Raw genomic sequence first — 15,919 nt, forward strand, 5'->3', positions numbered from 1 at the left:
AGCATGGTGGTTTGGTGGCAATCCCCTCCACAAGAAGTGGCCTGTCTATGGAAGCCAAGCCTCTTTATTCTTGTCCTGAGACTCCCCTCTCCCGTTCAGAGTTACTGGGGCTACCCAGGCCCCTTGGCCAGAGCAACTCTGCCAAATAAGCCACCTGTATGGGAACCATGCTGGCCTGAGATTCCCCTCCTCCATGTGAAACCTCTTTCACCCCCTCTGATGGTACCAGCCGAGATCAGTGGGAGCCCAAGCAAAATTACATTGCAAAGCCTCTGAAAATTAAAGTGCCACTGGAGCCACAGCATACAAAATAGTCCAGGACCTGCAAGCTCAGCCTAAACTAAGTGCCTGCTGCTAAAATGAAAGAATGAAATAGAATTTAGAGCCTCCTAACATAGTAGACAAAATGTCTAGGATGCAGTGAAAAAAAATCACCTGTCATTCCAAGAACCATGAAAATCACAACTTGAGCAAAAAAAGATAATGAACTGACACCAACACCAGATGAATCAGATGGTGGAGTCATCTGACAAGGATTTTAAAGCAGCTGTCATAAAAATGCTGCAGCAATCACTTACAAAGTCTCTTGAAACAAATGAAAAAATAAGAAATCTCAGCAGAGAAATGCAAGTTATAAAAGGAACCAAGAGGGAATTATACAATTGAAAAAATACAGTGGCAGAGATAGAACCTCACTGAATGGGTGCAGTAACAGAGTGGAGACGACCGAGGGTAGAGCCAGGGACCTTACCAATTAGCAGGATGATCTGTGACCAGGGCAAGTCAGTAGAATTTACCCAACCCGAATAGCAGAGAGAATAAACGCCAAATAGGATGGAACCAAGGAGATCCACACGAAGGTACCTTACAATTAATGCTCTGAAAGCTAAAGAAGAAAAAGGTCTTGAAAGACGCTATACTTGACATCAGATCTCTCATTTGAAATCATGGAGGCCAGAGAGAAGTGGCTCATGTTCTTCAAGCATTGAAAGACAATACCTGTCAATCATGATTTCTGTGTCTGGCAAAACTATCCTCCAAAATGAAGATTAACTAAACACATGATCAGATTAAAAAAAAAAAAAACTGATTCTGTTTCTAGCAAATCTGCTTTAAAGATCAGTTAAAGAAGCTATCCAAACCTAATGAAGTGATGAAAGAAAGATCTTAAAGCATGAGAAAGCAAAGCACAATGATAAAAAGAGCAGAAATATGAGTGCATATAGTAGACGATCATTTTCCTCATAATTTTTATAATCATATTTGATGATTGAAGCAGAATATTAAAAAAATTTTATTTATTTTTATTTGGCTACACTGGGTCTTAATTGCAGCAAGTGGGATCTTTAGTCTTCGTTGCAGCATGCAGAACCTTTAGTTGAGGCATGTAAGCTCTTGGTTGCAGCATGTGGGATCTAGTTCCCTGACCAGGGATCGAACCTGGGCCCCCTGCACTGGGAGCTTGGAGTCTTAGCCACTGGGCCACCAGGGAAGTCTTGAAACAAAAATTTTAACACCATGTGATACTCAGGACAATGATATATAATTTAAAAAAGAAAATTAAAGGGATCTGAATGGAAGTGATGTTTCCACATTTCACTTGAAGCTGGTAAAATTTTTTTACTAGTAGACTTGGTGGGTCATGTATGTATATTTTCATACTCAGAACAACCACTACAAACACTATCTCAGTGAAAGTCACTCAGTTGTGTCCGACTCTTACGACCCCATGGACTGTAGCCCGCCAGGCTCCTCTGTCCATGGGATTCTCCAGGCAAGAATAGAGTGGGTTGCCATTTCCTTCTCCAGGGGCTCTTCCCAACCCAGGAATCAAACCCGAGTCTCCAGCATTGTAGGCAGATTGTTTACCAACTGTGCTTTGAGGGAAGGGCTATGAGGAAAGCCCGCAAACACTGTACATAGAGATAAAATCAAAAATCAAAAATAAAGATGGAATCCTAAAAATAAAATATGCAGGAAATCAAAAGAATAACAGGAATGAGAATCAGAGGGAATAAGCAGGAAACAAATAATAAAATGGTAGGCTATTTTAGTGTATGAGTAATTACTTCAAATGTAAATATTCTAAATATATCAATCAAATGATAAAGAGTGGCAGAGTGGTTCTTGCTTACTTGCCGTTTCCTCCAGCTAGCCCCTCCACGGGTAGGGGCTCTGTCGTCTTGGCCATTGTACATTCAACACACAGTGTGCTTGAAGTACATTAACTGATTGGTAAGTAATGAATGAAACACGCAGGTCTTCAACTTTGTTTCTCCATTGCCATAGTATTTAGTGTTAATTACTCTGTAACTTTTGCATATGGTGGACATTTTAGTTTTCAGGGCTACTTTGGACGATGTGAATATTTTGTTTGCCTTCTTGAATATTTTCTTGAGAACCTGGAAGAGCATTTGTAGAAACAGTTATCCTGAACAGTATTTTCCCTTCACTCCTTTTTTTTTTTTTTTTAAAGTGAAAGGATTAAGTGAAATGGACAGGGGGACCTCTTTTATTAGGACAAAAGATAAGACTTTTTGGTCATCTGACATAGTAACAAGCTGGCAGATTTTATGTGGGCAGCACTGTAATATCATTACACTGATATATAGTGTACACTGATCCATATGTATAAAGGCGTGCCAGCTGTGTTTCCTCGTTCATTGTTCCTATTGTTAATTGCATAGTATTTCAGTTACTTAGCTCAAAATCTGTTATCTTTGATAACTTCCTGTTTGTCCCTCTAATTGGGACCATACCTCTTCAGTACCCTTTGCCTTTCCTCCGCCAGTGTTAGAGCAAAGTCACCAGGTCCTTTCTTGCATAACCTCCTTACAGGTTTCACTTTTTCTTGAATCAAGTCCATCTAACACAGAGCTCCTGGAAGGATCTTTCTAACGGTTACCGCAAGAAGCTCCATGGTGTCTTGTGATCCCAACCCTGAGTTGATCTGCAGTATTTCTTCAAGTTACCATTCTTATGGTGGTTTTATATTGTATTCTTTTCTGGGATAGTCTATTTCTTGTATACATGCTGCTTGTCCCCTCAACAGTCTCAACTCCCCTCTATGTTCAAATTCTACCATTGGGTTGACATAGAATGTGCTCCAGGTTTCATTCCCTTACTCACCCTCTTTATTCAATATGGAGATAACTCTTTCAGGTAAATGCTACTTCCCCCTTCTCTGGGAGCCTTATTTCTCCTTTGGCATTATATATTATTGTATTAATATTTGAGGCAGGTGAATGGATTTGAAAATGAAAGTATCCATAGTCCTCCCTGTGGAGCTTTCAAAATTAATGAATCATAGGTTTATCTCATTAGGGTTTAGAAAACCCAGAGCATTATCAAAACCCAAACACCATCAAAACAATCTAATGCTATAATGTTAGTTTTCTGTCTCATGCAGACACTGGTAAGGGATATTTATACTCCTGAAACACTTGGTTTCTTCTTCTTCTTTTTTTTTTTTTTTGCTTAAAAAATTTTTTTATTGGTGTATATTTGCATTACAGTGTTGTATTAGTCTAAAAGATTGCTTTTAAACATTTTGCAAATTCAGAGTACAGTTCTTTCTTTTTTTTTATTTTTAAAAAATTTTTATTTTTACTTTATTTTACTTTACAATACTGTATTGGTTTTGCCATACATTGACATGAATCCACCACGGGTGTACATGCGTTCCCAAACATGAACCCCCCTCCCACCTCCCTCCCCATAACATCTCTCTGGGTCATCACCGTGCACCAGCCCCAAGCATGCTGGTTTCTTCTTTAAAACGATGCCCTGGTATTTTGTTTCCTTGCTTTGAGGATCTTATTCAAATGTCGTTTGTTTTTTATGTTCACAGTCCATGCTCCGAGGGAGAGGAGGTTGCTATAAACATACATTCTATGGCATTGAAAGCCATCGTTGCATGGAAACTACCCCGAGCTTGGCATGTGCAAATAAATGTGTCTTCTGTTGGCGGTAAGTAAAAATGAATGGGCATGGTGACCAAATATGTAACGTTGTGCTGAGGCTGAAAAATCCTAGGAGTTTATTATGCTCTCTGTTAACCTGTTCTTTTCTATTTTGATAGTGGTGTCCTTAGTTATTCAGTGGTGTAGATTGATTTAGATTGAAAAATCTCTACTTTCTCTAACTCACTATATCTGTTTATGTAGCTAATTCAGTTGATAGTATTTTAGGTTCTCATTATTTCATCCTTTTTTTAAAAAAAGTTTCATTGAATCATAAAAGTAATCTAGACTTACATAGAAAATTTTTAAAACCATTAAAAATTATAAAGAAAAGCAACAATTTAAGCATCCAGGGAAAACACTTTTAATGCTTCGTAGTATTTCCTTTCTGTTTTTTTTCTCCCAAAGTGTTTCATTTTTAAAAATACAGCTGAGATTATTTTCTACTTTCTGTTTTATATCCTGCTTTTATTTTTTAAATATAAGACTCTTTCTCTGTCATTAGAATTTTATATACATAAGCTTTTTGTTTTGAAACAATTTTAGTTTACAGAAGATTCCAAAGAAAATTTCCAGCTTCTCTTAATGTTCAGACCTTATGTAACCATGGAACAACTATCAAAATCAAGAAATTAACATTGATGTAGTATTATTAATCAAATTGGAAACTGACTTTCATTGGTTTTCCCACTAGATTCAATTCAGGATCCTACATCAAATTTAGGTTTTAGGTGTCATGTCTCTTTCAGTTCAGTTCAGTTCAGTTGCTCAGTCATGTCCGACACTCTGCGACCCCATGAATCGCAGCACGCCAGGCCTCCCTGTTCATCACCATCTCCCGGAGTTCACTCAGACTCACGGCCATCGAGTGAGTGATGCCATTCAGCCATCTCATCCTCTGTCGTCCCCTTCTCCTCCTGCCCCCAATCCGTCCCAGCATCAAAGTCTTCTCCAATGAGTCAACTCTTCGCATGAAGTGGCCAAAGTACTGGAGTTTCAGCTTTAGCATCATTCCTTCCAAAGAAATCCCAGGGTTGATCTCCTTCAGAATGGACTGCTTGGATCTCCTTGTAGCCCAAGGGACTCTCAAGAGTCTTCTCCAACAGCACAGTTCAAAAGCATCAATTCTTCGGTGCTCAGCCTTCTTCACAGTCCAACTCTCACATCCATACATGACCACAGGAAAAACCATAGCCTTGACTAGATGGACCTTAGTTGGCAAAGTAACCTCTCTGCTTTTGAATATGCTGTCTAGGTTGGTCATAACTTTTCTTCCAAGGAGTAAGTGTCTTTTAATTTCATGGCTGCAGTCACCATCTGCAGTGATTTTGGAGCCCCCCCAAATAAAGTCTGACACTCTTTCCACTGTTTCCCCATCTATTTCCCATGAAGTGATGGGACCGGATACCATGATCTTCGTTTTCTGAATGTTGAGCTTTAAGCCAACTTTTTCACTCTCCCCTTTCACTTTCATCAAGAGGCTTTTTAGTTCCTCTTCACTTTCTGCCATAAGGGTGGTGTCATCTGCATATCTGAGGTTATTGATATTTCTCCTGGCAATCTTGATTTCAGCTTGTGCTTCTTCCAGCCCAGCGTTTCTCATGATGTACTCTGCATAGAAGTTAAATAAGCAGGGTGACAATATACAGCCTTGATGTACTCCTTTTCCTGTTTGGAACCAGTTTGTTGTTCCATGTCCAGTTCTAACTGTTGCTTCCTGACCTGCATACAGATTTCTCAAGAGGCAGGTCAGGTGGTCTGGTATTCCCATCTCTTTCAGAATTTTCCACAGTTGATTGTGATCCACACAGCCAAAGGCTTTGGCATAGTCAATAAAGCAGAAATAGATGTTTTTCTGGAACTCTCTTGCGTTTTCAATGAGCCAGCAGATGTTGGCAATTTGATCTCTGGTTCCTCTGCCTTTTCTAAAACCAGCTTGAACATCAGGGAGTTCACGGTTCACGTATTGCTGAAGCCTGGCTTGGAGAATTTTGAGCATTACTTTACTAGCATGTGAGATGAGTGCAATTGTGCAGTGGTTTGAGCATTCTTTGGCATTGCCTTTGTTTGGGATTGGAATGAAAACTGACTTTTCCAGTCCTGTGGCCACTGCTGAGTTTTCCAAATTTGCTGGCATATTGACTGCAGCACTTTCACAGCATCATCTTTCAGGATTTGAAATAACTTAACTGGAATTCCATCACCTCCACTTGCTTTGTTCGTAGTGATGCTTTCTAAGGCCCACTTGACTTCACATTCCAGGATGTCTGGCTCTAGATGAGTGATCACGCCATTGTGATTATCCGGGTCGTGGAGATCTTTTTTGTACAGTTCTTCTGTGTATTCTTGCCACCTCTTCTTGATATCTTCTGCTTCTGTTCGGTCCATACCATTTCTGTCCTTTATTGAGCCTATCTTCGCATGAAATGTTCCCTTGGTATCTCTAATTTTCTTGAAGAGATCTCTAGTCTTTCCCATTCTGTTCTTTTCCTCTATTTCTTGGCATTGATGGCTGAGGAAGGGTTTCTTATCTCTTCTTGCTATTCTTTGGAACTCTGCATTCAGATGCTTATATCTTTCCTTTTCTCCTTGGCTTTTTGCTTCTCTTCTTTTCACAGCTATTTGTAAGGCCTCCCCAGACAGCCATTTTGCTTTTTTGCATTGCTTTTCCATGGGGATGGTCTTGATCCCTGTCTCCTGTACAATGTCACGAACCTCATTCCATGGTTCATCAGGCACTCTTATCTATCAGATCTAGGCCCTTAAATCTATTTCTCACTTCCACTGTATAATCATAAGGGATTTGATTTAGGTCATACCTGAATGGTCTAGCGGTTTTCCCTACTTTCTTCAATTTGTATCTGAATTTGGTAATAAGGAGTTCATGATCTGAGCCACAGTCAGCTCCTGGTCTTGTTTTTGTTGACTGTATAGAGCTTCTCCATCTTTGGCTGCAAAGAATATAATCAGTCTGATTTCGGTGTTGACCATCTGGTGATGTCCATGTGTAGAGTCTTCTCTTTTAGTTATCTCTAATTCTTTAGTCTTTCCTTGTCTATCATGACCTTTACACTTTTGAAGAGTATTAGTTAGGTATATTTGGATTTTGGGACAAAACCCCACGGAAGTGATGTAACCTCTCAACATATCATATTAGGGAGTACTTCTAAATGTTCTTATGGATATGTTTTGAACAAAAATAGAGTGAATAGTATAATGAATCTCTGTGTATATTTGTTAACACATTTCCAGTCATGCTCCATTTACCTACCCTAGTTCTCACTATTTCGATGCAAATCTCAGCCATAATTGTTTTATCTTATACCTACTTTGATTGACAGATAATATTTTAAAAAAGGCCTAAAAAAAAGAATCTAGTATCATCATCCCATCATAAGTTCTTTTACATGGTTTCCCTTTTCTAGTTATCTAGGGATATAGTAAAAAAACAAAAACAAAAACTGAAAAATGTCTTTTCAGACATTCTCTTAAATCATTGGTTCTCAACTGGGGCAAAATTTCTATTTTTCATCCCGAGGGGAAACTTAGGGCATTTGACTATGTCTGGAGACATTTTCGATTGTTCTAACGGAGGGAGGTGCTATTGGCGTCTAGTGGGTAGGGGCCAGGGATGCTCTTACACACCCTATAACACATAGGACAGCCCTTCACAGCAAAGAGTTATTGAGTTCAAAATGTCAGTGGTGCTGAGGTTGAAAAGTCCTGTGTGCAGTGGTCTAGGGATGTGTAGCGTAAGAGCTTCACAGCGGGATATTTGCTATTTCTATTATATTTTTTGGCTGCTGTTGGCATAAATTTTACTTTTATGTAAGCTGTAAACACAGTGTATCAGTACTCTCTTTCAGTTGTACTGTCAGTTGTCTTTAGAGTAATTAAAAGGAAAATAAACTTTATTTTTCCAAAAATTTTTCTTTTTTCAGCACTCATCATTTCTTTGAGTAATCTAAGTTACTATCTGGTATCTATTTCTTTTGCCTGAATGATTCCCTTTAATATATTCTGTACTACAGATTTGCCAACAAGGAAAACTCTCAGATTTTTGTCTGCAAAAGTCTTTCTTACTCCATTTTTGGAAAGATATTTGCACTGGGTATAGAATTCTGCGTTGACAAGTTTATTTCCTTTAAGCATTCTTTCAGGGGTCATTATAGTTTCATCTGGCTTACTTGTTTTCTGATGAGTTGTCAGAAGTAGTACAAATCTGTGTCCTTAAGTAATGCGCCCTTTTTCTCTTACTTGAAGATTTTCTGATTTTCTTTTGTTTTCATTAGCTTAGATACTGTGTTTTTACACTGTCTTCAAATATTCTGGTTGTTCTGCAAGCTTCTTGGATCTGTGGTTAATTGTTTCTCATTAACTTCGGGAAATTGTTGGCTGTAATTTTTCTACATCTTTTTCTACTTTATTTTGTGTTTCCCTTCTGGGATTTTAATTATTATACTTTGGCTCTGGGATTCCAATTATGTATATTTTGGACCTTTTGATAATTGTCCCACAGCTCTTGGATGCTGTGTCTTTTTTTTCCCCCACGTAAAATTTTATGTGTGTTTTAGTTGGCTTATTTGTCCTCTCCAAGTTTTTTTTTTTTTTTAACTCTTTCCTTAGCTTTTGTAGTTTACTGTTGAGCCGGTGGAAGTCCCATTTTTTTCATGTTTAGTATTTCTATTTGATTATAATTTTCATCTCTGTGCTGAATTTGCCAATTTGGTCTTGCATGTTGTTAACCTCTTTCTTTTAGGACTTATAACATACAGTAATCATAGTTCTAAAAATATAACCTGTCAGATACCTTCACGCCTTATGTCAGAAGAGTTTGATTCTGTTGATTGCTTTGTCTGTTGGAAATGTATTATTTTCTTGCTTTTTTTGCATGCCTTTTATTTTTTTTTGGAAGTCCAACATTGTTAGAGACTGAGATGAATGTTTTTTTTTGTGTGTGGAAATTGGCACCCCTTTCCTTTCTGTTGTCCTTTAGAGATACCTTGAGTGTTGCCTGAGGTTTGCTGCAGGTTTTTCCCTCCATGTCTGATCCATCCTAAGCTTTAGGTCTTCGCATTGCCTCTCAGAGAGAGTCTTGAAACAATATTGTACTGGTGGTCATTGCTGGATGCTTATTAGCCTGGTGGTGTGTGGCTGAGAGAGAGGGGTACATGTTTTGTATTGTTCTGATTAAGCCTCAGTCTTGGCCAAGCATTTCCCTTGTCCATCTATCTGTCTATCCTAGATGTCATGACTCAAAATAAGTTGTAAAATATAGCTATAGATAGCTGAACTTTTAGGGGAAAACCAACTTGGATTTTATAATTATATGGACTCTCTTGTAGCGGGTGACTAGCTGAGATTTAACAGAGTTCTGAAGAACTTTTGCCTCTTTTTTTCCTAGGCACCACACCAATCCAGTGGGTACTGAATGGCGGTGGAAGATGGACCAGCCTGAAATGATCTTGAAGGAAGCCATTGAAAACCATCAGAACATGATCAAGCAGTTTAAAGGTATTTATCTTCCCTCTACAAAGGAATGCTAATAGCCTGAATTAAATTGGCAGAGGAATTGCCTCCTTTGGCAGAATGTTGTCCCTGCTGGCAAATTCTCGTGTAGGAAATCGAAAACTTTGTAGAAATACTATATATACTTTGGCCTTCGTAGTTTTCACTGATAACTTTATATATATCATATGATGGGAGAACTAAAAAATTAATTCAAAGCTTAGCTATTTTTAATACAGTGTGCTCAGCTTATAAATTTTGGCTGGGAATGTATCATCATTCCTCCTAAAAACTTTTGCTATTGTTCTGTGTTGGATACAAAGCAACCTTGTGATTCAACTGATAATTTTAGATCATTCAACTAATAAGTAATACCAGTTAGATAGTATTAGGAAGGCATTTTTGAATAAATGCTGTACAAAAAAGGAGGGTTAATTTTAATCAGATTTCCTCCACATGATCCACAGTGATGTATAGAATTCTGCTACTCAGTTTCTAGAATTTCCTGATCTAGCTGTGTGTCACAGTGCAAGGTATTTGACTCTATTGGAGATGGCTGGTTCTTAAGCTTTAGTGTGCATCAGAATTGGTCATTAAAATAGTGATTCCCGATCTCCTTCCCCAGGGATTAATTCAGAAAGTCTGAGGGAGGGAGCTAGAATGTACATCACTTACACATTTTCTGGTAACCTTGATGTTGAACTGGGAACTATACTGTGAGACCCACCACTGTAGATAGATATGGAGGACGGGTATTGGGTTGACCAAAAAGTTTTTTGGGCTTTCCCGTAGCAGCTTAAGGAAAAACCTGAAGAAACTTTTTGGCCAAAAAAAATAATGGCTTTTAAAAGACAACTGCAGGTGAAATGTGCATGCCTCTGTTTCCACCCACCACTTGTCAGTCCTGTCTCCTTTATTCTCCTTTCCTTTCATACACAACAAAAAAAGTGAATTCCAGCCAAGGTGGGTTTGGCATCAGCACTCTTGCATTGTAAATGGGAGTCTTTATAAACCCCAGTAATTAGCATTTTGAAGATCAGATAGTCCTTTCATGCAGAGAAGATCGTTCTGCCAGGTCACTGCTTCTTGAGATCACACTGTTTCTGATGTTTTTCCTTCACCAAGCAGTTCTCCAGGTCTCAGTAGACACTGCCTGGGTGTTCGACAAATGTAATTCAGTCCTGGCACTGTCTGGAGATAACATCAGACCCACAGGTTAGGGGTTCAGTCCTGTAAGATTGTGCCCCACTTCAGATGCCAGTGGAAAGCCTGGGATGTTACCTGTGTTTCTGATTGACTGTAAATTGGAAGTTCCCACGACCTCCTCAGATTCTTTGTTAGAGTGGCTCGCAGAACGGAAAAGCATCTACTTATGTTTACCAGTTGCTATAAAGGATATTATAGAGACCACAGGTGAACAGGCAGATGGAGAAGTATAGGGTCGGTCTGGAAGGGTCCTGAGGCCAGGAGCTTCTGTCCCTATGGAACTGGGGTGCACCACCCTCCTAGCGCATGGATACATCCACCAACCCAGAAGCTCATCAAATCTTGTTCAAAGGTCTTTATAGAGCTTAATTTGTCAGTTCCCTTTCCCTTTCTCACCGGTCCATGGGTATGATTGAAAATTCTAATCCTTTGAACACTTGGTCTTTATGGTGACCAGCCCCATCCTGAGGCTATTTAGGAGTCCTACCCTATGTCACCCCATTTGCATAAATGTACTTAGGTGTGCTTAAAAGGGGCTCCTTATTTATTTTTTGGCTGCGCTGCCTGGCATATGGGATCTTAGTTCCCTGACCAGGCATTGTGTCCCTTGCATTTGAAGCATGGAGTCTTAACCACTGGACCTCTAGGGAAGTCCCCAAAGGGATCTTTATGAATGACAAAAGGTACTCCCACCACTCAGGAAATCCCAGGGCTTATAGGAGCTTTGTGCCAGGAACCAGAGCAAAAACCAAATCTATTTCTTGTTTTTTACCATGGTATTTCTTACCGCTATTCTACTTCCTGGGAGAAATTGGGAAAGTAATGCAAATAATAATTCAAGAGCAATAATAATTTATAAAGGTATTTTTATAAAAGTAATTTATAAATTTATATTGTCTTTATGAGTTTTCTAAGGAAAATTGCCCTATACATATATGTGTGCATATATGTATGTGCCAACTTGTACATCAGAGATGCTAATAAATATTTTAACATTTCATCTTGGTTTTTAGTCTCAAGAATTTTTTTTTTTTTTGGAAACAAGTCATTTTCTCTTATTTGGAAAAAGCAGTGTCTCTTACCAGCCTTTTGGAAAATTAAATGAAACTGTGTAGTGAAAACACTATAGTAAGTCTCCACATCAGGAATTTACCAGCTTTTCTTAGACTCTTTGTTGATTTAGTTAATATTATCGATCGTTGACCCTCAAATAAACCATATGCCTTTTAAGTAAATTTCAAGGCGAAGTCTTACTTTCTTTTGGATATTTAGTTACTAGTCAGAGTTCTCCAGAGAAAGAGTCATCAGGATGCTGTGTGGGTGTGTTTAGAGGGAGAGAGAGAGAGATTGATAGAGTGAGATTGGCTTAAAGAATTGGATCATGGAATTGTGCAGGCTTGGTCAATCAAAAAGATAAAAATAATCTGATGGAGCAGACCAGCAGGCTAGAGATTTAAGGAAGAATTGCAGTTCAAATCCAGAGGCTGTCTGCTTGCAGAATTCCTTCTTGCTTGAGGGCTGTCAGCCTTTATTCTTTAAGGCTTTCAGTTGATTTGATGAGGCTCATCCACATTATAAAGGGCAGTCTGCTTTACCCAAAGTCCACTGACCTAAATGTTAGTTTCATCCAGAAGACATCTTCACCATCCAACATCCAGAATAACATTTGACCAAACTGGGCACCATGGCCCAGTCAAGTTGACATGTAAAATTAGCCATCCTAGATAGTCATATCAGAAGCAGGCAAACACCAGTAATTTTACCTTTCTAGTGTAATCAGTATGTTTTTATTTCATGCTTAAAGAAGCAGTTGAATCCTTAAATAATGGGGTGATGGCCGAGGATGTGTGTTTCCTGGACATCTAGGAAGCTCCCTGAATAAACTGTGTGCCAGGCAGTTTGTATGGGTGGAAGCAGCCCCAAGGAGTAGACATGCATTTTTCCATCTCGAGATGTCCTTGATACAGAGTGACAACCTGAGTTTTGATAGTGATTTTTCTGACAGGAGCATTTTTGTAAATGCACTTTAAATGGAAATAAGAGATGAATAAATCATGAGGCTGCCTTTCTTCACGTTAATAACATATGTTAGGTGAGCTCGGTGAGCACGTAGTCTTTGTTATCTGCCTAGCTTGTTGGAGGGTTTGTCCTGTGCAGAAAGGTGTCCCTGGTTAGTAACCTTGTGCTTGCTTTAATCAGTAGGCATCTCAGACGGTTTGTCTTCAGGTACCTGTGGCATAAGAGACAAAGTGTTTTAAAGTATATGTATTGTCTTGCAGAGGAAGGACAGATACAGGATTGCAGGGAGAAAGAACAGAGCATGTCTGTGAATAAGTGAATCCTGAGTAGGGGTGAGAATGCTAAGAGGGTGGGAGTGACCCCCGAAATACAGCAGCTGCCATTCATTCACCCTTAAAAACAGCTTTTATAGAGTATCTTCCTTGCCCTTGTAATTCTCACAAAGGATGCTTTTTGCATACCTTAATTAATTGCCTTGACAAAATGTTACCATGTCAGCAAAACATCTCTTTATTTAATCAACAATAAATTTTCTCGAAAGGTTTTCAGATTGGAACTGGTTGATACTTGTATACTGACACTCTTCAGAATACAGAAATCAGTTTTTCTTTACAGTAGTAGAAAACAAGTATATTTTTGAAGGTGTGGTGGGCAGTAGATAGGTCTGCACATGGGCTTAAAGGAGCTCTGATTCATTATATTTTCACGAAGAATGAGAACTCCCTTCAGTTCAGTTCAGTTAAGTCACTCAGTCATGTCCAACTCTTTGCAACCCCACGAGTCGCAGCACGCCAGGCCTCCCTGTCCATCACCAACTCTCGGAGTTCACTCAAGCTCACATCAATCGAGTCAGTGATGCCATCCAGCCATCTCATCCTCGGTCGTCCCCTTCTCCTCCTGCCTCCAATCCCTCCCAGCATCAGAGTCTTTTGCAGAGTCAACTCTTCACATGAGGTGGCCAAAGTACTGGAGTTTCAGCTTCAGCATCATTCCCTCCAAAGAAATCCCAGGGCTGATCTCCATCAGAATGGACTGGTTGGATCTCCTTGCAGTCCAAGGGACCCTCAAGAGTCTTCTCCAACACCATAGTTCAAAAGCATCAATTCTTCGGCGCTCAGCTTTCCTCACAGACTAACTCTCACATCCATACATGACCACAGGAAAAACCATAGCCTTGACTAGACGGACCTTTGTTTGGAAAGTAATGTCTCTGCTTTTGAATATGCTATCTAGGTTGGTCATAACTTTCCTTTCAAGGAGAAAGCGTCTTTTAATTTCATGGCTGCAATCACCATCTGCAGTGATTTTGGTGCCCCCCAAAGTAAAGTCTGCCACTGTTCCCATTATTTCCCCATCTGTTTGCCATGAAGTGATGGGACCAGATGCCATGATCTTAGTTTTTGAATGTTGAGTTTTAAGTCAACTTTTTCACTCTATTTCACTTTTATCAAGAGGCTCTTTATTTCTTTTTCACTTTCTGCCATAAGGGTGGTGTCATCTGCATTTCTGAGGTTACTGATATTTCTCCTGGAAATCTTGATTCCAGCTTATGCTTCATCCAGCCCAGCATTTCTCATGATGTACATATAAATTAAATAAGCAGGGTGACAATATATAACCTTAATGTACTCCTTCCTGATTTGGAACCAGTGTGTTGTTCCATGTCCAGTTCTAACTGTTGCTTCTTGACCTGCATACAGATTTCTCAGGAAGCACTTAAGGTAGTCTGGTATTCCCATCTCTTTCAGAATTTTCCACAGTTTGTTGTGATCTATACAGTGAAAGGCTTTGGCATGGTCAATAAAGCAAAAGTAGATGTTTTTCTGGAACGCTCTTGCTTTTTCAATGATCCAGTGGATGTTGGCAATTTGATCTCTGGTTCTTCTGCCTTTTCTAAATCCAGCTTGAACATCTGGAAGTTCACGATTCATGTACTGTTGAAGCCTGGCTTAGGAAATTTTGAGCATTGCTTTGCTAGTGTGTGAGATGAGTGCAATTGTGTGGTAGTTTGAGCATTCTTTGGCATTTCCTTTCTTTGGGATTGGAATGAAAACGGACCTTTTCCAGTCCTGTGGTCACTGCTGAGTTTTCCAAATTTGCTGGCTTATTGAGTGCAGCACTTTCACAGCATCATCTTTTAGGATTTGAAATAGCTCAACTGGAATTCCATCACCTCCACTAGCTTTGTTCATAGTGATGCTTCCTATGGCCCACTTGACTTTGTGTTCCAGGATGTCTGGCTCTAGGTGAGTGATCACACCTAGGTTATCTTGGTCATGAAGATCTTTTTTGTTCAGTTCTTCTGTGTATTCTTGCCACCTCTTCTTAATATCTTCTGCTTCTGTTAGGTCCGTACCATTTCTGTCCTTTATTGTGCCCATCATTGCATGAAATGTTCCCTTGGTATCTCTAATTTTCTTGAAGCGATTTCTAAGGGTGTAAATATTAAGCAGATGACTGTCCTTTCTGTATAGTCAGTTTCAGAGTGAGGATGGCAAGGCTAATGAAGTCACTCTGCCTCTTCTGAACTGAGTACCATCCCCTGGGTGATGCTCTGACACGCATTCCAGTTCTGGGTGCCAAAGATGCAGGAGCGTCACTTAGATTTCATTTTAGCCCCTGGTGGAAAGTCTATTCTCTGTCTTCTTTAAATCAGAACTCCTTAGTAGAGACTGGCATGGAGAAGTGGCTTAATCTCAAATGTAGAATTACTCACAGATGCCCTACAGGAAACTAGTTCTGCTTTCTCTTCTTCCACATCCATTTTAGACTTTCCCTGTTAAAGCCCTGTTGTTATTACCCTGTGTCCCCTTGTGGCTTACAAAAAAAAAAAAAAAAACAAAACCAAAAAGCCAAAAGTAAAAGTGTGTTTTTGGTTTCGTCAGTTGGAACTTGGGATACATTTTCCTATAGGAAAAAAAAAATTGAATTTGATTAGGTGATATTGAAATGGACTTGGTAGTGCTATAGTTTAGGTATGTGCTGTGCTAAGTTGCTTTAGTCGTGTCTGACTTTTTGTGATTTAATGGATTGTAGCCATGGGATTCTCCAGGCAAGAGTACCGCTGTGGGTTGCCATTTCCTCTTTGGGGATCTTCCTGACCCAGAGATCGAACCTGAGTGTCTCACATCTCCAGTGTTGGCAGGTGGGTTCTTTACAACTAGTGCCACCTGGGAAGTTCATTGTTTAGGTATATTACAGATTAATTTGATGTTGGCGGGGTG

At 39.4% G+C, this 15,919-nt stretch overlaps 1 protein-coding gene across 4 annotated transcripts in view; it reads left to right on the forward strand.

Annotated features, from left to right (window-relative positions):
- LOC138429655 (S-adenosyl-L-methionine-dependent tRNA 4-demethylwyosine synthase TYW1) overlaps positions 1 to 15,919 on the forward strand; it is a 143,080-nt gene that overhangs the window by 36,308 nt on the left and 90,853 nt on the right. For all 4 annotated transcript variants that reach the window (XM_069571406.1, XM_069571405.1, XM_069571408.1 and 1 more), the window contains exons 10-11: positions 3,851 to 3,969; positions 9,367 to 9,476. In XM_069571406.1, the coding sequence (XP_069427507.1) occupies positions 3,851 to 3,969; positions 9,367 to 9,476 (229 nt within the window). The remainder of the gene's footprint in view (positions 1 to 3,850; positions 3,970 to 9,366; positions 9,477 to 15,919) is intronic.

This window comes from Ovis canadensis, chromosome 24 (genome assembly GCF_042477335.2).
Source record: "Ovis canadensis isolate MfBH-ARS-UI-01 breed Bighorn chromosome 24, ARS-UI_OviCan_v2, whole genome shotgun sequence".
NCBI classification, from domain to species: domain Eukaryota; kingdom Metazoa; phylum Chordata; class Mammalia; order Artiodactyla; family Bovidae; genus Ovis; species Ovis canadensis.